Genomic DNA, 24,754 nt, shown 5'->3' with positions numbered 1-24,754 from the left:
GAGTGAGACTCTTTTACCCTCACTCTTGGACATATTGAAGTGTGTTTTCTTGGTTAAACCTTGTGTTGAATGGGCTATGGGGTCTTTTACTCCATAGGGCCTCATGTATTTTTGTGATGTGGGTTACACAGCACCCTCTGTGCCGTGACCCAGGGGTGTCCTAGGGACTCCCCAACATAGACTCCATACCCTGGGACTGACTACTGTCTCCCAGGGCATGTAAAGTCACCAAAGACTTTGCTAGTCTTGAATCCTGAACAGAACCAGTACAAACCATCATATTGTGGACGTACTGGCTGGGGCAATTCGATTGCCCCAGGGTCTGTTAGTCGAGGGGGCACGTCTCCGTCCCCCCTGATCGAGTTTTGGCTGGTGGCAGTGGAAACTACTTTTTATATTCGACCGCGAATATTTCCCTATGGGATTTCCCATTGTTTTAGGCTAACACATTTAATTATTTATTTACGGTAGCCTTAAACATACCGCCGGTTTATATATTTATTATTATAACTCCGGTTGGGACTTTTTGCCAAAACTTGATTCTAAAATGGCGTTGGCGTTCGCCTCTGTAACTCTGACCCAAAGTGGAGCCCTTTGTTCCACTTTTGGCGGGCTTCTCCACAGAAGCCCTCCAAAGTGGTGCCACTCTGTCTGGGGTACTTAGGAGGGGTGGAGGGGGATTTAGGCACCCTGGACTGAGTTACCTTGGTAACTCAAGTCGCACTCCGTCCTGATTGGCCCAAGTGGTGAGCCGGCCGGCTCACCACTTAGCATGTTTGAGTGACAGCTAGGCTGGGTGAATGGGGGTTTGCTGCATAAAAGCAGGGCTTTGGGGACTGGAACTTCAGAAGTCGCCACAGGACCAAGAATCCGACGAGGGAAGAGCTGAGCCGACCTGCTTCGACGACACCACCCGGTGGAGCCCTGCTGAACCGTCTCACCACTTTTCCCGACGACCGAGGAGAACTCTTAACGGAGTGGCTCCTTCCCTTGACTGGTGGGGACAACCAGTTTTCGCCTTCTTTTCGCTTCTCGAGGTATCTCGTGGCCGCCTTGCCAGTGCCAAGCACCCCGGCAACCGGAACCCCACCACCTTTTACCCCAACCACGAAAGTCGGTACAACCCTTTAACCGGAGGACTCCGCGGTTGGTTTCTTCCCGGGCAGTGCAACGACCTTCTTCTTCTGCTCTTCAGCGAGAACTTCTTCTCCCCTGACCGACGTCGAGCCTTGCTGCCACTGCCTGGAACAACTGCCACCGCTGGAGGATCCTTTCCACTTAAGGTACCGTGTTCCACCTGGCTTCCCTTGCCACCGACTGTACGGGGTAGATTTAGCCCCCGGCTTTCGAACCTGGGAGTGCCTGGGACACCCTGGCTAAACTTTCTAAGCCACTCTAAAACTCTTTCTAACTCTTTGCAAGACTTTGAATCCTTAACAACAGTGTGATCTTGGGCACATTTTCGCTCCGGCTACTCTAAGAGTGGGCCCTGCCTAGTGACTTTTGCTCACCTGTGACTTTGTGTTTCTGTGAGTCTATTGCAAGTGTTCTGGACCTTAGAGTGGTGTGTTTAACCCATTCCTGTTTCTTTTTACCCCTTTCTTGAACCTACTAGAGTGTCATCTAACGTTAAGCGCTCACCCCTGTTTTAATTATGTGGTGTTAACTTAGAGTTGTCTAGATAGGAGTAAGGGTTGGAACTGCTTTCATTATAACTGTGTTTGAAGTGTTTTTACTATATTTTGCTAGAGTGATTTCAACTTATGTGTGTTTTATAAATAAATAACTATATACTTTTGAAACCAAGCTCTGGTCAGTGTTTGCTTGTGCTATTGTGTCTGAGTACATATTGTGTATACTTTGCATACTGCCTAACTCTTCTTGAGGGAAGTCTGACTGCTCAGCCACAGCTACCAGGTAAATCTGGGTGGTGCGGACTGCTACCAAGTGGGTTTACTGCTATACCTGTAGTCTTAAATCTTTTGCAGTGTTCCCCAAGGGAACTGCACAGGTTTCTGCCTAACACTGGTGTACAGCGGTGGGATTTGTATTGAGTATACATTTTATTGTGCTTTAGATACCTTAGTGCAACTAACCACAAAGCTTAGCACTGTAAAAGTAATCCTCTAACATGTCAGTTATAGAAAGCTATAGTCAAGAGTCCCTTGCAGCCAAAACTGCTGATTGTTTAAGAGTGCTCTGTAAACATAAGGATCTCCTGACTAAGGGCAAGAAAATGGAGCTGATTGAAAGATTGTTAGCTAACCAAAGTCTGGGTGATGGTTCAGAGGAACCTACCACTCCAGTAACTGTAATGACAGTACTGAAATTAACATGGAGCAAAATGTTGATGATTCTGAGGAAGAGTCAGAAGAGGAGGGTGAGGCTGTTGTGACTGTCCCCCCTAGGCCTCTGCCTGCTCTACCTGCTGTACCTACTGGACCTTTACCAGGTCCCCCATTTAGTCCTCAATACTTTGAACTGGAGAAAATGAAACTAGAATTGGAGTATAAGAAACTTAATGCTCAAACTGACAAAGAACTAAGGCTAAGGGAAATGGAGCTCAAGTATGACTTAGAAATGAAGAAATTATCTGTTGAGAATGCTTCTCTCTCTGGCTCCTCTAGAAGTTCCAGTCCTAAAAGACCCCGGATGCCTAAAGAATTGGTTGGTATGTATGAGCCTAAATTGGATGTGTTGGATTGGTTGTCTCTGTTTGAATATAATCATGGGCTCCAGAACATCACAGGAAATGACTTACTCACCTGGTTGTTCTCTAGGCTTCCCCCTGTTGCAACTGATGTGGTAATGGAGATGGGGGAGGAGGATAGGAAGGACTATGAATGTGTGAAACTAGCTTTGATAGCTAGGTTTGGGAAGACCCCTTCCCAGTATCTTAAGAGGTTTAGGAGCCTCAAAAAGCATGATGGTACCCCTTGGGCTACCTGGGTGAATGAATGTTTGAAAAACTTAGAGGGATGGATTAAGGGTTACAAGGTGAACACTTATGAAGGTATGAAGAATTTGTTTATGTTGGAGACTATTTATGATGCCTGCTCTCCTGAGCTCAGACAACACTTGGCTGACTCCAGGGAATTAGATTCCCGGAAACTAGCTAAGGCTGCTGACTTGTGGGTTGCCAACAGGGCCACTCACAAGGATTCTGGGGTCACTCAAAAGAAGGATGGGGAGAAACAGCCTAAAAAGGACTCCAAAGAGAATTCTAATACTACAAATTCCAAAGAGGGCCCCAAACAAAACTATAAGGGTAAGCCACCAGGGAAACCAAATCAGGCTAGTATACCTCCTGGTCCCAGACCAGAAGGAGGTCAGAACAAGCCTCCATTCCAGCGAGCCTTTGGCTCATGCTTTGTTTGTAAGGCTACTGACCATGTGAAAGGAGATCCCAGATGTAAGGGTAAACCTTCAGGGGTCCAGCTTGCCTCCTTAGCCTTCGCTCCAGAAGAGGAAGTACATATGGCAAGTGGAAACTTTCTATTACTAGCTGATGAACCCACTGGAGTCTCAGCTAGTGTTTCTTTAGTCTCTCTGGGGTTGTGGGAACAACAGAATTTAGATGTCTATAACTCTATCCCAGATAATACTAAAGAGTATTATAAGGACAGTGTCCAGGTGAATGGTCAGGAGACTCCTGCCATTAGGGATACTGGAGCCAGCATAACTGTGGTGGATGAATCATTTTTCAAGGCAGAGGATGTTGCTAAGGCACCCAAATGCCTCACCAAGTTAGCTGGTGGGCCTGTGCAGATGTGTCCCCAGTTACCAGTTCTCATCCAATGTAATGATATGGCTGTAAAAATACCTGTCAGTGTACAATGTGAAGTGCCAGGTAGGGTTCTGTTGGGTAATGACCTCAAAGCTCTTGGAGTTGTATCTCATACCCCCAGACCACCTAGCAAAAGGTTACAGGAACTCACAAAACCTGCAAGAGAGAAAACCCTGAGAGGGTTATCTCAGGAGATGATGACAGAAATCACTCCTCTCCCACTGGAGCAACTTACTGCAGTAACTACCAGATCAGGAGCAAAGGGGCAACCCAAGACTCCTAGGAAAAAGCCAGCAGCAAGCACCCCAGTGCTTCCAACAAGGACTTCCCCTAGGTTGTCCAAAGTTACACCTGTAACTCCACCTCCAGCTGAGGCTGAGAGGGAGGTACAACCCTGTGTGGTTGAGCTAGACTCTGAGGAAGAGCTAGAAGGAGGCCCCAACCTTATTGGAGATTTGGACCCTGAGGACCATCCTGAGCTGCAGTCTTTACTGGCAGAAGGTGGGCCTAGCAGGGCAGCTTTTCGTAAGGGGCAAAGAGAATGTCCAACTCTGGAAGGTCTCCGCCACCAGGCAGCTTCTCAAGCTGATGGGCAAGAGCCTGGGAAGTATAGGTTACACTGGGAAGATGGCCTCTTCTACAGTGAACCCACTGAGTCTGAACCTGGAGACTACAAACGCCTTGTAGTCCCACAAGAGAACAGACAACAGTTCTTACAACTAGCCCATGAGATACCTTTGGCTGGTCACTTGAGTTTCAAGAAGACCAAGGAAAGGCTCTCACTCTACTTTTATTGGCCAAAGATGGGGGCTGAAGTAGATAGATATTGTAAGAGCTGCCATACCTGCCAGACTTCTGGTAAGGTTGGTTCCAAGAATGTGGCACCTTTAGTGCCTCTCCCAGTTGTGGGAGTCCCATTTGAGAGGGTAGGGATTGACATTGTTGGTCCCCTTGATCCTCCAACCTCCTCAGGCAACAGGTTTATCCTTGTTGTAGTAGACCATGCTACTAGGTACCCTGAGGCAATTCCTATGAGGACTGTTACAGCTCCGGCTGTGGCTAAGGCCCTCCTCGGTATTTTTACCAGGGTTGGGTTTCCTAAGGAGGTAATCTCTGACAGGGGGTCAAACTTTATGTCCCACTACATGAAAGCCATGTGGAAAACCTGTGGAGTTACCTACAAGTTCTCAACCGCTTACCACCCTCAGACAAACGGGTTGGTTGAAAGGTTTAACAGAACCATGAAGAGCATGATAGGTGCTTTAGAAGAACCCCTTAAGAAAAAGTGGGACCTTCTACTGCCATGCCTTCTCTTTGCTTATAGAGAAGTCCCTCAGGAGGGAGTAGGTTATTCTCCCTTTGAGCTTCTCTATGGCCATCCAGTCAGAGGCCCATTGGCCCTGATTAAGGAGGGATTGGAAGGTGCTCCTCCCCTCAAGCCAGTCAGAGTGACTGACTATGTGATAGGTCTCCGGAGGAGAATGTCACACATGATGGCAGAAGCAAGTGACAACTTGAAAGCTGGTCAAGCTCTGGTCAAGCATTGGCACGACCAGAAGGCTAACATGGTTGAGTTTACTCAAGACCAGCTAGTTCTAGTTATGCTCCCAACAAGGCAGAGGGCCTTGCAAGACAAATGGATGGGACCCTTCAAGATTGTGGGCAAACTTGGAGAGGTCAACTATCTGGTGGATCTGGGCAGACCCAGGGAAGCTCCTAGAGTCTTCCACACCAACCGACTAAAAGCATACATCTCCAGACCTGATGTAGGAGCCTTGCTTCTAGCTTCAGCTGCAGAGGAAGAAGAGAGTGAATCTCTCCCTGATCTCCTCCGAGGTGTGCCTTTAGATGAAAAAGTTGAAGGAGTCAATCTCTCTTCAGACCTGACACCTGAGCAACAAGAGGAGTGCAAATCTATGTTAAATCAGTTTGCCTCCCTGTTCTCACTATCACCAGGCTTGACCCCTTGGGGTCAGCATGAGATACTCACTGGTGACTGTCTGCCAGTCAAAAGCAGAGGATACAGAATGTCAGAACATGTCAGAACCCACATCAAAGGAGAGGTCAAGAAGATGCTTGATCTCGGGGTAATAGAGCCCTCTACTAGTCCATGGTCTAGCCCAGTTGTGTTAGTACCAAAGGCAGGATCCAAAGACTTGAGATTCTGTGTGGACTATAGAGCTCTAAATGCGGTCACCAAGACTGATGCCCACCCTTTGCCCAGGACAGATGAGCTGGTGGATAAATTTGGTGCAGCCAAGTACCTCAGCACATTTGACCTGACGTCAGGCTATTGGCAAATAGCCCTGACAGACCATGCCAAGGAGAAAACTGCATTTTCAACCCCAGTTGGCTTGTACCAGTTTAAGGTCATGCCTTTTGGACTAAAAAATGCACCTGCCACATTCCAAAGGATGGTGAACCAGGTTCTGGCTGGGATGGAAGACTTCTGCATGGCATACTTGGATGACATTGCAGTCTTCAGCCACTCCTGGGAAGAACATGTGACCCACCTAGGAGATGTGTTGCAGGCTCTGGAACAGGCCCATTTGACAATCAAAGCCAGTAAGTGCCAGATTGGTCAAAGTAAAGTGGTCTACCTTGGACATGAGGTAGGAGGTGGAGAAATAAGGCCTTTGCCCAGCAAGATTGAAGCTGTGCAAAATTGGACAACACCGACTACTCAAACCCAAGTGAGAGCTTTTCTAGGCCTCACTGGATATTACAGGAATTTCATTGAGAACTATGGGACCATAGCTTCTCCACTGAATGTAATCTCCTCTCCCAAATTCCCTAAAAAGGTAAAATGGAATGAGGAGTGCAATCAGGCCTTTGAAAAACTGAAGAGAGCTCTTTGCCAAGCTCCAGTCTTGAGAGCTCCTGACTACCACCAACCTTTCATTGTACAAACTGATGCTTCCAATGTAGGTATAGGTGCAGTCCTAAGCCAACTGGATGAGAAGGGTAGGGAGCACCCCATTTGCTTCATCAGTAGAAAACTGAAGGATCCTGAGACAAGGTGGGCAACTATCGAAAGAGAATGCTTTGCTATTGTGTGGGCACTGAAGAAGTTTAGGCCATACTTGTATGGTTCTACTTTTGTTATTCAGACTGACCACCAACCCTTGAGATGGTTAATGCAAATGAAAGGGGAAAATCCAAAACTATTGAGATGGTCAATCTGCCTGCAAGGGTTTGATTTCACCATTGAGCACAGGTCAGGGTGTCACCATCAAAATGCTGATGGACTCTCTAGGATGTATATCATCGACTAGAGGTATGAGGTTCATCCAGGAGTGGATTAAATCCTCCTGTCCCTTAGTCTGGGGGGGGGCGAGTGTTAGGGAGAATTCTCTGTTTAGGCTGAATTTCCCTACCTAGTGAGTCCCCCAGCAGCTTTGCTGGATTTCTGGGGTTTCTTTTTTTCTCCTGCCAAGAGTGAGACTCTTTTACCCTCACTCTTGGACATATTGAAGTGTGTTTTCTTGGTTAAACCTTGTGTTGAATGGGCTATGGGGTCTTTTACTCCATAGGGCCTCATGTATTTTTGTGATGTGGGTTACACAGCACCCTCTGTGCCGTGACCCAGGGGTGTCCTAGGGACTCCCCAACATAGACTCCATACCCTGGGACTGACTACTGTCTCCCAGGGCATGTAAAGTCACCAAAGACTTTGCTAGTCTTGAATCCTGAACAGAACCAGTACAAACCATCATATTGTGGACGTACTGGCTGGGGCAATTCGATTGCCCCAGGGTCTGTTAGTCGAGGGGGCACGTCTCCGTCCCCCCTGATCGAGTTTTGGCTGGTGGCAGTGGAAACTACTTTTTATATTCGACCGCGAATATTTCCCTATGGGATTTCCCATTGTTTTAGGCTAACACATTTAATTATTTATTTACGGTAGCCTTAAACATACCGCCGGTTTATATATTTATTATTATAACTCCGGTTGGGACTTTTTGCCAAAACTTGATTCTAAAATGGCGTTGGCGTTCGCCTCTGTAACTCTGACCCAAAGTGGAGCCCTTTGTTCCACTTTTGGCGGGCTTCTCCACAGAAGCCCTCCAAAGTGGTGCCACTCTGTCTGGGGTACTTAGGAGGGGTGGAGGGGGATTTAGGCACCCTGGACTGAGTTACCTTGGTAACTCAAGTCGCACTCCGTCCTGATTGGCCCAAGTGGTGAGCCGGCCGGCTCACCACTTAGCATGTTTGAGTGACAGCTAGGCTGGGTGAATGGGGGTTTGCTGCATAAAAGCAGGGCTTTGGGGACTGGAACTTCAGAAGTCGCCACAGGACCAAGAATCCGACGAGGGAAGAGCTGAGCCGACCTGCTTCGACGACACCACCCGGTGGAGCCCTGCTGAACCGTCTCACCACTTTTCCCGACGACCGAGGAGAACTCTTAACGGAGTGGCTCCTTCCCTTGACTGGTGGGGACAACCAGTTTTCGCCTTCTTTTCGCTTCTCGAGGTATCTCGTGGCCGCCTTGCCAGTGCCAAGCACCCCGGCAACCGGAACCCCACCACCTTTTACCCCAACCACGAAAGTCGGTACAACCCTTTAACCGGAGGACTCCGCGGTTGGTTTCTTCCCGGGCAGTGCAACGACCTTCTTCTTCTGCTCTTCAGCGAGAACTTCTTCTCCCCTGACCGACGTCGAGCCTTGCTGCCACTGCCTGGAACAACTGCCACCGCTGGAGGATCCTTTCCACTTAAGGTACCGTGTTCCGCCTGGCTTCCCTTGCCACCGACTGTACGGGGTAGATTTAGCCCCCGGCTTTCGAACCTGGGAGTGCCTGGGACACCCTGGCTAAACTTTCTAAGCCACTCTAAAACTCTTTCTAACTCTTTGCAAGACTTTGAATCCTTAACAACAGTGTGATCTTGGGCACATTTTCGCTCCGGCTACTCTAAGAGTGGGCCCTGCCTAGTGACTTTTGCTCACCTGTGACTTTGTGTTTCTGTGAGTCTATTGCAAGTGTTCTGGACCTTAGAGTGGTGTGTTTAACCCATTCCTGTTTCTTTTTACCCCTTTCTTGAACCTACTAGAGTGTCATCTAACGTTAAGCGCTCACCCCTGTTTTAATTATGTGGTGTTAACTTAGAGTTGTCTAGATAGGAGTAAGGGTTGGAACTGCTTTCATTATAACTGTGTTTGAAGTGTTTTTACTATATTTTGCTAGAGTGATTTCAACTTATGTGTGTTTTATAAATAAATAACTATATACTTTTGAAACCAAGCTCTGGTCAGTGTTTGCTTGTGCTATTGTGTCTGAGTACATATTGTGTATACTTTGCATACTGCCTAACTCTTCTTGAGGGAAGTCTGACTGCTCAGCCACAGCTACCAGGTAAATCTGGGTGGTGCGGACTGCTACCAAGTGGGTTTACTGCTATACCTGTAGTCTTAAATCTTTTGCAGTGTTCCCCAAGGGAACTGCACAGGTTTCTGCCTAACACACCATCTGATCCCCACTGTGTCGCACCTCCCTCTAGATGTTAGAACAAGCAACTATCATTTTTACTTATCATCTGCAAGTGTGATTTTGTGTTGACAAAATAAACACAGGGCTTTGCTGAATATAGCCCAGCCATATAGTAGTCCCCCTACCACCCTGCTAATGATTTCTCGCTTGGTCTTTCCCCACCACACCCGCCTTCCTTTGGTTTCTCTCTCACTTCTCGAGGTCCCATGGTCTCTACATCACAGCATCCGTCACTTCCTCCCTGCGCTGCCCTATTGCCTATAGTTTCAATCTCCTGTACACCCTGATTAGGAACTCCCAGTGGGAGCGTTACAAGTCACTGCTGTTAGAATGGATTTCTAAAGTCTGGCCTGGAGGACAGATATTTAGGAGGCCGCCCTTGTTAGATGAATGGGGACACTTCTGGGAAGAGAGCCAGATGAATTCACGGTAGCTAGGAGAGCAGTCATGGCTACATCTCAGGAGGTGTGAGGGTGATCAGGGGTCCCCAATGAGCACACACAGTGAAACACCAAGAATTACAATTAGAGAGTAGAATAGAAAATAAACTATTATTATAGGCCCAATAAAAACACAAATGAATCATGAAATGCACTAGTAAAACACCACACAAGCAACACACTAAGATATAGATATAGTCATTGCAGTCAGTGCAAGAAAGTTAACAACTCCACCAATATCTGCAAAGGAAAAGGGTGATTAACTTTAGTAGCACCAACAGTCTTCAGAGGTGGCAACCCTGGATTTATAAGTCCAGCCCTACGATGAACGGAGCCTTGTGCTCAATGTTCAATGTGTGGTAAAAGTGCATGGTCGTGCGTAAAGTTCACAAAGTACTCCTTAGAGAGCAGGAAAAAGTTAGGGGAAGAAAGGGGTGAAGCGGGGTCCAAGAGTCAGGAGCGGATCTGCTACGATGAACACAGCTGTCCTTGACTTTCGAAGGGCTTTAGGAAGCAAATACTAATCAAGGCAACAGGAAGGTCAAAAAGAACCATCAATGCGTTAATGCATTTGGATGAAGAAAGGGCCACTGGTAAGGGACTTCACTACTCACCGCCCTTAGCTCGGTTTTGGTCCAGACTTGGCAGGTCTCGAGGTGGTCATCAGAGGTTTGATTTCCCACCCTCGGTTCGGTTTGCAGATGCACAGGTGCTGCAGGTCTGGTCTGGGACAGGAGCTGTAACTCTTGATTTGGATGAAGAACAAAGAAGACACCGATGCAGCAGGCCTCAGCGCACTGGAAGGAATTTGAAAAAAGAAATCTCTGTCGCACAGTGATGCAGGGGCACCCAGCTCTCGCATATGACGCAGCCTACGATCTCACAGCCCAGAGGTGCTAGGATGATGAAATTCGGCAGCAGGGTGCTTTGTAAGTTAACCTGGGATCCCCAGTCAAAATGGCAACGCTCCTGCACAGCAACCAAGGATTGAGCTGGACAGCCCACTGGATGGGCCAGGGACCACTTCCGAACAGGCTCACTTGCAGGATTATCAGGAGACGTCGAGAGTGATTGTTTCCACCACTCCAAGGTTTCAAAGCACCTTCACAGGTCTTCTGAGAACAAGAGCAAAGCAGGGGTCAACCGGGACAACAGCAGGATTTGGGTGCCAGCCCTCTTCAAGTGCGTCTCAGGATCACCCTTTGTTCTGCTCGGCGGCTCATCAGGATACTTGGCTCCTTCTTCAGATCGGTTCTGATCTGTTGCTGATCTGCTGCAATAAATGCAGTACCCCATCTCTCATCCAGAGTCAGACAAGTGCTTGCACCCAGCCCACCAATGAGACGATCTGCCCCATGCATGCACGCCAGCAGCGGTCCAATCAGGGACCACTGGTGGCCTCATGATCTCGTGCACAGCAGACACCCTGGCACCAGTAGTGTGGATTGGACCCGACAGTCCCAGCCCACTTCCTGGGTACCTACACACGTTACCTGCAGGGACCTGCAATTGCATGCCAAAATAAGAAAATCTTGTCCCTTGGAGGGCAGGGGGAAGGCCATGGGACAAAATGTTCAAAGGGGCAGACAAACGACCTTGTGGCACGGCCATGTTGGACACTAGCCACAGTCATGAGTCACAGGCAATAAACACAGTAAGGCTCGGTAAAAAGTTGCTCTCAAACCTGAGCAGAACCACCTCTGGATCTGGAAGCAACTCAAGACCTTCCTTTTCACTTCTGCTTTCTCTCTTCCCAGCCCCTTCTAATGTCCCTGATAGCTCTGCATACTAGTCACCTGGTCACCCTCTGAACTCGGGCCCAGGCTCCTGCATGTCCAGTTGCCCTGGCAGTGCCTCCGGGCTCCCCAACACTTAAGGGTCTGTATCTGCAACCCTACGGCTACGGTCCCTTCTCTCTGCACTTACGAGCCACCCGCTGGCTGCACGTGTGAGTTCACAGCACTTCGCCTCTCTCCTGCATTGGTGCAATCTGAATGACAAGGCCTAGTAAGATTGTTATTTTGTCCTCCCTTGTTTCCCCCTCCTTGTTTTGTCGCGCCTAGAAACACTTGTGTACAGGCATGTTATAAATGCCACATCATATCATAGAATATAACAAAAACCTACTGCTGCCGCGAGTCTGTTCCAAGGCACATTGTACAATCACCTAAAATTCCTTAGAGGGTGTCTAGAGGCATAAAACACAATGACCCCCACTGCGCGGTAGTTTAAGGTACTTTGCGCAATGATAAAAAGTTACCAACCAGTGGCAACAAAGTCAAAAGACTACGAGAAACAAAGTTTCACATTACTGACAGCCTGAAGCACGTGTCAGTTTCCCCATAGCAATGAGCTAAAGCTCAGTCTCGGGGAAGTTACAAAAGGTGTTTTCTTCGGAATCGTCTCTGATTCGTCACAAATAGTACACATACTGTACCTTTGCATCCACCGGGGCTAACACAGACCTCCTTCCTCTCTCTCTCTTCTGAGTCCAGAGGGTGGATCAAGTGCAGATTTTCCTCCATCTTCACAATCATCAACTCTTCGGGATTGGTCATCACGTCACCTGTGATTTAAAGTAAATATCCAGGATTTCCACCTTCTGAATATAAATATACTTCAGACTTTGGAGCCATGCACCATCTGATCCTATCTGTGTCGCACTTCCCTCTAGATGTTAGAACAAGCAACTTTCCCCTAATACCCTTCTCTTAATGATTTCTCTTTCTGCCTTTCCCCCCCATCACTCCCTCCTTCATTTGGTTTCTTTCTTTCTCCCCCATCTAGCTCCCTTTATTTCTCCTTCACAGCAACTCTCACTTCTTCTCTGCTCGTTTCTATTGCCTGTAGTTCCAATCTATTTTCTTTGTTTTTTAACATGTAACGGTGTGTATATCGAACCACCAAGGTTAGAGGAGTGCTTAACAAAAGCCAATAAAGTAAAATGTAACATGAACTGAAAACCAGCAAAAGCAAACATTGAAACAAAACGCCAGTTGAAGTAGCCTGGGTTAACAGAAAGAATAAAACTACAAATATCTGCACTCAATGCATCATATGCCGACCTAGCACTCTGTCTTTCTCTTGTTTCTCTTGCTCCCAGTCTCTCTCGGTATCGCTCAATGTCTGTCTCTCACCCTCGCTCTCTGCACTCTCTTTGGCTCTGTGAGAACGAGTCATGTTGTCACGTGTGTGTCTGCTAGAGCCGCCACAGCTGTAGTCGACAGCAACAGCCCCAGAGAATAAAGATGGATTTCTTGACGGGTTCGGGGGTTGCTGTGATTTTTACTAGAGGAGAGACATTCATCCTCACACTGTTTGCAACGATTCCTCAATGTAGTTCTGCATTGAGAATTGAATCGAGGAGGCTGTTTGGGTCTTGTGGCGTATTGCGAGTTTGAATAGTACACATACTGTACCTTTGCATCCACCGGGGCTGAGACAGACCTCCTTTCTCTCTCTCCCGTCTGCGTCCGGGGGGTGGATCAGGTGTAGATCTTCCTCTTTCTTCACAGTAATGAACGCTTCGGGATTGGTCATCACGTCACCTGTGATATAAAGCAAATATCCATGATTCCCACCTTCAGAATATAAATATACTTCTGACTTTACAACCATGCATCACCCGATCCTATCTGTGTCGCACTTCCCTCTCGATGTAAAACAAGCAACTGCCAATATTTATCCTTCCTCGAGCTCTCACTATTTCTCCTTCAAAGCATCTATCACTTCCTCACTGCTCTCTTCTGTCTCCTGCAGTTTAAAGTGTGAGATGTGTCATTCAACTCTCGGTATCCACATGGAGAAGGGAGTCATTCCCCTGGTGGGAGAACTTTTGTGTTAATAGATATCCTTACTTGTAGAGTGTAAGGGCTAGAGATGGGTTTGGACACAGGATGGTGAACATTTGTTTGATTGACATTCTGACAGTCCCTTTAGTTTTGGTTGAGGCGGGGTACCCCTCTCATAGTGATAGGGCCAGATAGGTTTTTCTTTAACATCACAATAAATATTTGTGAAACATTGTCATCCCCTGTGTCGGCCTCTCTCTCCTACACCCTTACAAGTGGGATACACAAGGGCTGTTCCAGGAGAGACCCAGTCTCTAAATATTGTGACACAAAGATGGGCTCCGAGAGCAACCCTTGCCTCAGCAGGCCTAGACCTCTCTAGTAGAGAGGACAGTATTTCCCTGGAAGGGCCTGGCCCTAATCTCCACAGGTCTCAGTGTTGCCTTTCCTGAGAGACCGATGGATATCCCCCAGGTCAGGTCTAAAAGTGAAAGGCTTGAAGGCAAGTACCAACTTCACTACGTGGGCCCGTGAGCTGGGAGAACTCGGGCTTGCCGGCATGAAGAGACATTGGGCAATGGATTATCAGCAGCTACCCAGAGAACGGGTGGAAGCAGGCGCAACAGAGATTGGACAAGCAAGATGGCAGATGCCTCTTATGAGGTCTTGGCCCACGGCTGTGATGAATCCTATGGGGTCCTCACGGAAACCCTACCTGAAGTCTCCTCTCAGGTGGCCAGGGAATGGCAGACTCTTCCTGATCCTGACCCTGGGGGCGGTGATAGCCGGGAGGATCACTTGGGAGGAGAAGGGCCGCAGGGAAACTGGAGGACTTCATGGGATGGGACGCAGTACTTGTCTACCTCAAGGAAGGGAATGTCATGAATGCCAGTACATGTAATGGCATGTTGTCAAAGAGAACGGGTACTTTCTAAAGTTAATTGTAACAATGTGAGTGAAGACAATTATAAGCAGTCATGTATTAAGGGTGAGAAAAGCTCTTGCAAAAAGTATAACACTCCTAGAAATAGGAAATCCTACAAGTCCCAGGAAAAGCCTTTTAAAATTACCAGTCTGAAACTGTAAAAACCTCAATCCTCTGTAAAATCGAATGTATCTTTGTGTCCTTTGAGGAATATGCTGAATATGCTTATGGGGAAAAAGGAACGTGGTGGGGAAATTATTGCGAAAACTGACTTTTGTTCTTGGGACTTCAAGTCCCAGAATTCCCAGAGTATTGGGACGAAGAAGAGGGCTTCTGAGGCACAAGGTTGCAGAGTGCAGTCCAGTAAGGTTAATGATCCACACAGAAGGATGGCTGAGAGGCTAAAAGGCCCCCTCAGTTGCAGGTCAAGCTACCAATGTGGAAGATGGCGAGGCAGCCAAAGCAGAAGCAGTAGCAGCAGGTGAGTAGTAGTAGTGGTTGATAGTTTGTGGAGGAGTTTTGGAACCTCCACGAAGCAGCAGAGGAAGAAATCGTGGAAGAGCCAGAGGGCCGTATGGCTCGAGATTTCAGCTTCAGAGGAAGCACAGCAGAAAGCGCACAATTTTGTGACTTTCCCCACTGTGAAGCGTTCAGCGGTGGCAGGCGAGCACTGGATTGCTGGAGTGATTTCAGCTGCAGAGGTCACGCAGTGGAAAGTGAACCTTTCTGTGACTTTCCCCATGGTGAAGCGCTCGGCGGTGGCAGGTGAGCAACGGATCGCTGGGGGAGCCGTGAGGGTTCTGGAAATAGCAGACGAAAGACGCGGGAAACCGAGCAGGAGAAGTTGCCGGGACACGTAGCAGAACTGAAGCATACGAGCTGGGAGCAGCGAGGTACACGGCTGTGCATGCCAAACCCAGTGAGTTCACCATCATATTGTGAACCCAGTGATTGAACGAACGCTGGCACCACCACAGGCTCATTGAGATGAAATGTGGTTGGCACCTTGGGCACAAATGAGGGATTCATACATAGAACCACCTTGGATTTGTGGAACATCGGGTATAGTGCCTTGCAGGAAAATGCCTGTATTTTGCTTATACGTCGAGCAAAGGTGATGGCCAACAGGAAAGCGGTCTTCCAAGACAGGAATTTTATTGGGGCCTTGTGCATAGGCTCAAACGGTGAAGCATGAAGAGGACTATGTTTAGTTTCCATGCTGGCGCTGGTCACTTGATTGGTGAGAACAAACGAAAGAGGAATTGGACAAACCCCTTGATCAATCTTTGTGACCACAGTGAAAGTGAAGCTGGAGACCCGTATACCTTGAGAAAGCTGCTAAATGCACCTTAATGGATGACTGCGCCAATCTTGACAATGCCATGGACAAGTAAGGTTGTGGGGCCACTGGTTGAATGGTGAAAGGGTTTGGCTTTGCACCATATTTTAACCCTTCACCATTTGCTTCTGTAACAAGTAAGTAAAGAGAGAGCGCGGGCCAGCGCTAGAACACCTCTGCAGTCTTGAGGTAGCAGGATAGCGCTGAATTCTAGGAACACAGTGGCCAAGCCATTAGGTTGAGGGAGGCTGGATCGTGGTGGAGAATGTCTCCTGTGTTCCATGACAGCAGATCACGGGGAGGGTAAAGGTTCATTGGGGTGGCTGAAGAGTTGTAGGAGGTTGGAGTACCAGAACTGCCTCGGCCATGCTGGATAGACTTGAGCACCCAAAAGATGGCACACAGCTCCAGGAGATTCATTTGTAGAGCGCTCTCTTTTGTCCAGAAGACCCCTGGCATTCCGGTTGTCAGAGTGTGCGCCCCAGCCCTCTATAGAAGCATCCGTGGTGACCGTAACTTGGAGAAGAAGGAACCAAAAGGGGGTGGCCTGAAGTAGATGAGCCTTTACGGCCCATCAGTGTAGGGGCTCTCTGAATTGGTGGTTCAGCTTGACTTAGTGCTGCCATGATCCCTAGATTTGTTTCCAGTGGGTGTCCAGGAACTCCTTGAGGGGCTGCATGAGGATCCTGCAGTGTGGTATCATCGAGATGCAGGAGGACATCATGGCTAGCAAGGTCAGAGAGGTGTTGCACCTTTGCCAGGAGGATGTTTACCCTTTGCTTTGCAAGATATAGAGTCTAGATTTGCCCCTGCATACAGCGCCTGCTGCGAGGGGCCAAGGTGGGATTTTGGGTAGTTTATGGAAAACCCCAGTGGGTAGTGTGTACTGTGAGCAGCCTTCGCGTATGATGTTTTCCTCACTAACTAGTCGGTGAGTTAGGGTACACTTGTGTGCCCTCCTGACAGGGGTGTGCGGCACCTCTGGCTTGAGGCATTTGGTGAATACTTGTGGTGTTGACCGCAGTCTTAAAGTTAGGGCTTTGAACTGGTAATGTTGGCCTGCTACTAAAAAACGCAGTTAGCAGCAGTGTGTCTGATGAATAGGTATGTAGAATTAGGCGTCCTCTAAATCTAGAGAGAAGCCAGGAAATCTGTGTGCTGCAGTTGTGACAGAACCTGCTCTTAAGTGACCAGACGAAACATCTAAGCTTTTAGGTATTTGTTCAGCGATCCGAGTAAAATAGGGCTCGAACCCCCAGTCTTCATTCTTACCAGGAAATATCTGGAGTAAAATCCTCAACCTTGCTGTGAGGGAGGGGCCCTTTGTATGGCTCCTTTGGCAAGCAAAGACCAGACCTCTTTCAGAAGCAGATGATGTCATTTTCCTGCCTTCTTGAGAGAGAGGGGGGATGGTCAGTGTCGTTTTGACAAATTCCATAATATGGCCCGGCTGGATGGGGGTTAGCACCCATTCGTCAGTGGTATTGTTTCTTCATTGGTGGATGAATTCCGACGGTCGTCCTCCCAGTGGGGTGCTGAAGTGGGAGGGGACAGTATCGGCATGTCAGGGCTGCCTTGACAACTGGCCCCTGAACTGAAAGGAGTCTTGTCTGTGCGGATTTCCCATGTATGATTGGAATTTTTCTGTATCCAATTAGGCGTAGGCAGGAGCTTTGTCAGATGGTGACTAGTAGGTGAGGCGAAATTCCTGCAAAGTCCTTGAGAAGCGAGATTTCCCTGCACAAAAGGACTGGCACTTTTGTTGCAAGTTCCCCAAGGAGCATGCCGTGCCAGTATCCATCTTGATGGTTTGTAGAGTTTAGTCTACTTTCTTTCCCAACAGATCTACTCTGTTGAATGGCATGTTGACAACTGTGGTTTGGACATCGGGGTGGAAGTTGGTTGCCTTTAACCACCCCTGTCGACGTAGGACAGCCCCATTTCCAAATTGACAAAACCCTGTGTCTGCAATATCCATGGAGATGGCGTGGCCAGATGCTGCTTCACCTTTGTGGAGGATATCCAAGGCCTCTTGCCTTTTATCTTACAGAAATAACTCGAGAATGGGTCCCAGAGTAAACCATAATTCTCGGTGGTGATACCTGGCTAGAATGCCCATGGCATTTACGCCTTGATGGTAGTGGTGGTTGTGGTGTTGACTATTCCCGACGGTCCAGGTGCTTACTCTCCTTGTTAGGCAGGAAGAGGAAGGAATAGTGGATCGCTTGCGCACCGCCGCAGAGACCACAGAGTCTGGACTTGGCTGCAATTGCAGGCAGGTATGCACTGAGTCTGGGACTCAATACTTTTTAAATCAAACCTCTCCTTCTTGGGAGGTGCTGACAAAGGGTTGGTCATGGTGAGTAGACCATCCTCCTATATGTCGTCTAGAAGGGGTACTTCCTGTGCTGTTCTAACTTTTTTCTGCTTCTCTGGCATTAGACTGCACATTTTGGTGGCTCTACCCATTAAAGTGTGGAAAGATTAAATTTAGTTTGGGGGGTTGGGAGGGGGCAGGGAGTGTCCTTGATGGGGACTTCCTCCAGTGCGCCATCTGCTGGGATTATATAATCGAATTTGCGGGACATGTCTGTGGTGTGGATGGATTGCTGCTGGTCATCCGGGTTGTGATCGGAATCTGTGTCTATGCCTGCTAACTGTAGCAGTCTTTGTAAACGCTGTTCATCTTTTGAGAGGAGGGTTAGCTAGAAAACCACTGCACCTGGTTGAGGGACCCCGACCTCCTGGCGTGGTTGGATTGTGGGTGTAGCTGGTAACCTGTGCTGAAACTCAAATACAAGAGCATTCAGGGTGTTCACATAGACGTGCTAGGGACAGAACTTGGAAAAGCCCACCTTAGGTGACAGGGTTACACCTCTTAGTTTAGGCTTGTACTACCCAAAGGTAAGGTAGTTATGGCTGTGCAGCCAGGCTTGATCTAAGGAGGGAGAAGGGATGTAAAGAGGCACACAGTACTTACAGCATACACTTAGTCAAGGAAACACTGACACTAGCAGTTATATAAAAATAGCTTTTTTATATACACTAAAACTGTAGCAGTAAATTAAGTACTATTAACACAATATTATCACAGTAGAATAAAAGGTAGCACACCTTAAATCAAATGTAAAGCAACACAAAGTGAGAGAAACTACTAATACTTAATAGCAAACATTAGATCAACTCTTGCAACTTTAGTCAACCCCTGCTTAACCAATCTTTAAAAGTGCCACCCTATATATACTGGGTGAGCCTCAGAGTCAAGGGGGGACCGAGGGTCCATTGACCAAGGGCTGAGGTACGTAGTAGACAGAGCAGAGTCTATGAAGGTTTATTCAGTTCTAGTAGTAGAGGAGACCAAGCTGCTCACTTGAGCCTGCATGTTCAAATTCTGATCCAAAAAGATCCCAAGAGTTTACACTTTTTGGGTCTCAAAGTCACACCCTGCCACTACCAAATGGTTATAATCTATGCCCAACCTCCTTATTTTATTATCTGTGCCTACAACCATCAATTCAGTTTTTTCTTTACTAAGCACTAAACGATTTCCGACGTTTGCACACGTTCATACACTTTATGGATGGTGCTTTTGCCGTCTACATGAATAGCGAATAGGGGACTGTTGTGACTGGTCTTTCTTCCTGTGTATTCTTCCTGCCTCGATGAGGTATGTATGGAGTGATGTCACTTGTGGAATGTTGGCTGTAAGAATGGAATGTTTGGGTATGAATGGGTTCCGCCCCAGGCAGTTGAGATAAGTGAGCCTGGGTGGTGGGAGCCAGTGGGTTCCTGTCTTGTACTTCCTAATCTCCTGATGAGCCCTATTACAACTGATGAGCCTATGTACCTGAATAAAGCAACTGAAGACTACTACTATCAACTTGACAGGGTATCCTTTTTGAAATATAAACCTAAACAATCTGTCATAACATTTTGGCGATGAGGTCTGGTCTTGAGGAGGACCTGGATGGATCCTGGAATGGGCAGGTACCTGTGTTGTTGTTCAGGGAAAGGAGTGAGGAGATACTGCTGCTGGGAGTACCGCCTTCCAGAGGTGACATCCATTTCACCTTTGCCAGATCTGGACGGCCTGAAGGAGTGGGCTCGGCGGATCCTGCAAGCCAGGCGGTTGCAGGAGCAGCAGAGGTGCGCTATCAGGGTTCAGGAAGGGAGCCCTGATGAAGGGGGAAGGATCACAAGGTTGAGTGATCCATACGTCTGTCATGCGGGGTGGGGTTGGCCAGGAAGAACAGCTGTCTGTGCGGCAGAAGTTCGTGGTTCCAGGTGGGCTGACAGTAGGCTGAGGTGGCTGCTGTCAGTGGGGTGGCCTGTGGAAGCGGTCTGGCGTTCCAGGCTGGAGGTTGGCTGGGTGTTGTGACCGGACGCCAGCCGACGAAGAACGGGCCGGCTAGTGTGGGCCGCGGCGATCAAGGAGCAGCCGTTTGGAGGTCCAAAGTGAGACTTTGTGGAGCAGACTGGATTCTGGCTAGAACTGCCAGCCTCTGTAAGGTATTTTTGCGACAGCAACCCAACATCTTTGTGGCTGTGGCCATCTGGTTTAAAGCTGGTTGGTGGCTGGCTCCCGAATGGTGACGTCACAGAGTGTGCTGTTGGAGTTGGCAACCATTAAGAATGTTGGCGCCACAATGTTTTGATGATCCACGGCTGTCCAGTGATGCCTCAGTTTGAGCAACAATGGCTTTTGAGGAAAGCACTAGTAACGTGGTTCCTACGTGAGCAGGAAGTCTGTGTTTGTCTTAAGAGGTTCGGGTGCGTAGTCAGTCAGATTACGATCTGAGGAAAACTAAACACCTCCCATCCACCACTGCCACTGGCGAACCACAGGACTGCCACTCCTGAGCACAAACGGCCACCTATACGGGCTGGCGCAAGGCCCGCTACAACACCTACAATAAACATGTCTAACTTACTATACCATCAAGGCAACTAATGAATCAGCTGCATACAAAACAAATCTAGCACACTTACCCGACCCACTCCGAACACTCATTCCCAACACTCACACTAAGGCAACCAGCTGGCACACCAGTCAACCAAACCACCAAACTCAGCCTCAAAGTGTTGGCCAGACACCCAAGCCCTCATAACTACTCTAACTAAACCAGGTGGCCACAGCCACAAAGATGTTGGGTTGCGTTGCCGTACTCCCAGAACCAACCAAGACCCTAATCCAGGATGGTCTCAGAAGCCACATTTAAGTTAAAACAAACAAAGCTAATGAGATGCAGGCGCACCTGCATCCCCAGAGACTCCACAGAAACTCTGATTCCTCACAATGCAGAGACTTCATGTGGCCCTGGATAAGGTTAGCAGCGTTTCAGAGTCACTGGCAATAGTGCCCTTCAATTTCACAAAGGCGTTTGACTCCTTATATTGGGAATTTGTTTGGGTGGTGTTGTCGGGTATGGGTTCCTGGCAGAATATCCTGCAATGGATTAGACTATTGTACGAGCACCCCATGACACAGGTCTGAGTCAACTGGATGACATCTCAGCAGTTCCCGCTGGAGAGATGTATGCGTCAGGGCTGCCCTCTCTGTCCTCAGAGGTCGATCCCCAGGATAATGAGGATATTAAAAAGGTATGGATGACATAGTGGTGTCCGATTCAACTGGGGCAAGTCGTTCCTATTTCCGGCCCAAGGGGGGTCCCAGACAATCCCAGATGACAGTACCTTCAGAGTAGCAGTCATCTCATTTAAATACCTGGCCATTCAGGTCTGCTGGGAGTCTGCAACCATCCTTGGTTGCAATTTGACGCCCATCCCCGATTGGTTTATTGCAGGCACTAAATTCTGGTTGGCTCTGCCCTTGTCCCTGTTGGGGAGTGCAGCATTATTTAAAATGAGGACACTACCCAAGTTTTTGTATATCCTACATAATACTCCAGTCAGGATCCTGGTTCAGAAATTCCAGACTCCTGAAAGGGCTCTGAGGAGATTGCTTTGGCGAGATTCTCAGCCCATGATAGCACAGCAGTCCCTGTACGGTTCGGTGTGGGACGGCGGGATTGGTCTCCCAGATAGTCACAACTATTACTGGGCTTTGCAGATGGCAGTGGCAAATGAGTAGTTTCTGGGTGACCTGTCCCGTCCACATATTTGACTTGAGCTGGCCAGGTTGGGCCGTAGGGATCCGCTTCAAACATTACATGGGAGGGCGAATGTGGTTGGACTGTCTTACATTTCACAACAGGTAGTGAGTGTCTGTAAGAAAGTCATGAAGGAGACCGGACCGGAAGGAACAGTGACCCTGAAGGCCCCGTTATGTAACACTCGCGACATGGCTGCGCTGCGTAAGATGATCTTTGGACTTAATGGCACACCAAAAACGTAAATGTTGTGAGTGATGTGCTGTCAGAGGGCCATTTACGGTCATTCCAGGATCTGCAGCAGAGTTAACAATTGTCAGTGTTGGACAATTATCAATGTAGCCAATTCCGGCACGTAATGTGGTTGCAGTTTCGAGGGAAATAGGACTACGCGTAACAGATACCAGTGGAAGCTAATACGCATACAGAACTCCTTGTTAAGAAGACAATTTTGACTTTGTACCAGATCTTAGGTAGTTTTACAATGCGCTCTGTGACGAATCTACAACAAAAATAGGAAATGGACATGGGACCATTTGAGGCTAAAGCATGGCAAGAGGCCTTAATGGTACCTAAATGATAGCTATTCCGGACCGTTTTAGACTTATCAAATTGAAAATCTAGTATATAACATATTACACCTGGGATCTACTGTTCAGATGTGGCTGGTGGCAGTTTCAAACTGTTTACGGTGTCACACTGCAGTGGGGACATTTTATCACACAATATGGATATGCCCGAAAATCCAGAAATTCTGGCTTAAGAGCCTATGCAGGGTGCCCGCAGTGGTGTCTCAGCCGGTCTCGACAGATCCGAAGTTGATACTAGTGGGAATATGGGGCGAGACGGCAACATTTTTATATCCAACGATTCGATAGTGGCCAAGAGGAATATTGCCATGCATCGGGGGCGCGGGAGGTGCCAGGTTGTCTAAGTGGGTGTTGGACATGGATAACTGCATGGTGGAAGAACAGATATATATATCATGGGGCTGCCCAAACGCATTTGATACCAAGTGACCCCAGCAATCTTGGTAATCTACCAACATGGTTTTGTTATCACATTCTATTGTGAGGCGACAAAGGAGTACTTTATTTGACGATTCTGTCTGTAATAGTACGCACACCAGAACGTTTTGCCTTGATGGTTCGATTTTCCAAACAGCTGTGCTGTTATTGTTTATTACTCACTTGTTATTATAAATAATAAAAAGATAGGCACAACAAAATAAATCTAACATGGCCATCACAAGCCCAGGAAACTGCTCCAGATGATAGTATGGCTCAGATGATTAGTGTATGCAGAGAACATAAACCTCGCGTTGAAACGCACAGTGAGCAACGGTGGATGTCCTGGGCATGAGGATCACTCTCTAGAAACACAGCTTCTCAAAAAAGGAAGATGCACTACCACCACTTGGTCCTCGGCAACTACAGCACCCTGTGACCCCAATGCACAGCCAGCCAGAAGCAGCAGAGGCCCAGCCAGCTCCACAGCCACGATGCTGGGCGTGCAAAGCACAGGCCACAAGACAGCTGCCACTGGAGGCCAGGGGGTCACATCAGCAGAAAGCCCCATCACAGTCTCCACAGCAAGGACGAAGCACTGCCAGGCCGCAGCAAGAGCAGCGGGTGCCTCCAGCCACCCAGCTCTTTTGCTCAGAGATGTGTCCTTTACAAAGGTCTGCTATGTTTCGGAGGGGTAGTGGAATGATATGTGATGACCTTTTCCTTGCACGATCCCTCTTCTCTGCACCTCGCCCTGGCTCAGTTACTCTTTGCCCACCCAATGATACTCATTTTACCAATCTGGAAAGGATGCAGGGCTTAGCTGCACCAGCATTCAGAGCTGTGCACTGATGGGACATGGTGGGGCCCTTGGAGGCAGCCTGGAATCCAATTTGATTGAAATCAGCCAAAAAGACTGAGTTCAAAAGACAGAATGGGTGATTTGGATGCATTTCACCCGCCCAAAAATACCAAACGGCTGAAAAGTTTTACCAAATCCCCCATTCGGTGGAAGGGGCTGCGGGGATGTCCCCCACACCCTTGCTCACTATATTGTGAGTGAGGGTTGTGGGGGAGCCCGCTGCACCCGGTACCAAAAACATGTTTACAAAATTAAAAGGAAAGGACCCTGCAACGCCGGTTCCCGATCAAGGAAGTGAAGATCTATGCCCCAGAGAACTGGAAGGAATCAAGCTGATCTCTAAAATGTTCTTCCACACCAAAAATGTGGATATTGCTCTTTCTTAAGAGGCTCTCCCAGTCATCACTTTTGGCCACAATGACTTGAAGGATGGCCTGCATCTTCTTGAGGTCTTTCACCTGCTGCAAGGATGAGGCCTCAGACGCAGAGATGCTCTGTTCAGCGTCATCCAGGGTATTATCATGGCAATCCAGCCTTCGCTGCAGGTCTTCTACTCTGAAGATGAGGGGAAAGAAATCAGGATACACAGTGTATTAACGCCTTCCTTCAGGTCCAGCAACACAGATCGCACATCTGCCTCCAGACCCTGTGCAGCCATGGCCCATGCTGATGAGGTCAGAATGGTTTCCTCTTCTTTCCCACTGAAACCTCAACTTGCCTGATATGTCCCTGGCTTCCCCACGTACACCAGAGGAAGTGGGACCATGACAGGAAGCTCACAAATAGAGCAGGCACAGCACTGTGAGAGGTGGTCACGGGGGAAGCGCTACCACTAACCTATACCAAAGAGTGCCTTTCAACCAAAGAAAGGACACAGTGGCACACTACCAGAGTTGGGCTCATCTGGTTACCAAAAACATCTAAATAAGTGCAGGGGCTCTAGGGCACTGCACCCCACCAAGCAATGCAGCCACCACACTGGTTGGAGATCAGAATGGGAGCCAT

At 48.2% G+C, this 24,754-nt stretch overlaps 1 protein-coding gene across 1 annotated transcript in view; it reads right to left on the bottom strand.

The window, feature by feature from the left end:
• Positions 1-24,754, bottom strand: part of LOC138487577 (uncharacterized) — a 306,899-nt gene that overhangs the window by 270,331 nt on the left and 11,814 nt on the right. The window contains 2 exon segments of the mRNA XM_069614050.1: positions 12,153-12,281; positions 13,135-13,263. Coding sequence (XP_069470151.1) covers positions 12,153-12,281; positions 13,135-13,263 — 258 coding nt within the window.

Source organism: Ambystoma mexicanum, chromosome 9 (genome assembly GCF_040938575.1).
Source record: "Ambystoma mexicanum isolate Mex_15411 chromosome 9, UKY_AmexF1_1, whole genome shotgun sequence".
NCBI classification, from domain to species: Eukaryota; Metazoa; Chordata; class Amphibia; order Caudata; family Ambystomatidae; genus Ambystoma; species Ambystoma mexicanum.
The sequence above is the reverse complement of the archived record's forward strand: the minus strand, read 5'-3'. Positions and strand labels throughout refer to the sequence as shown.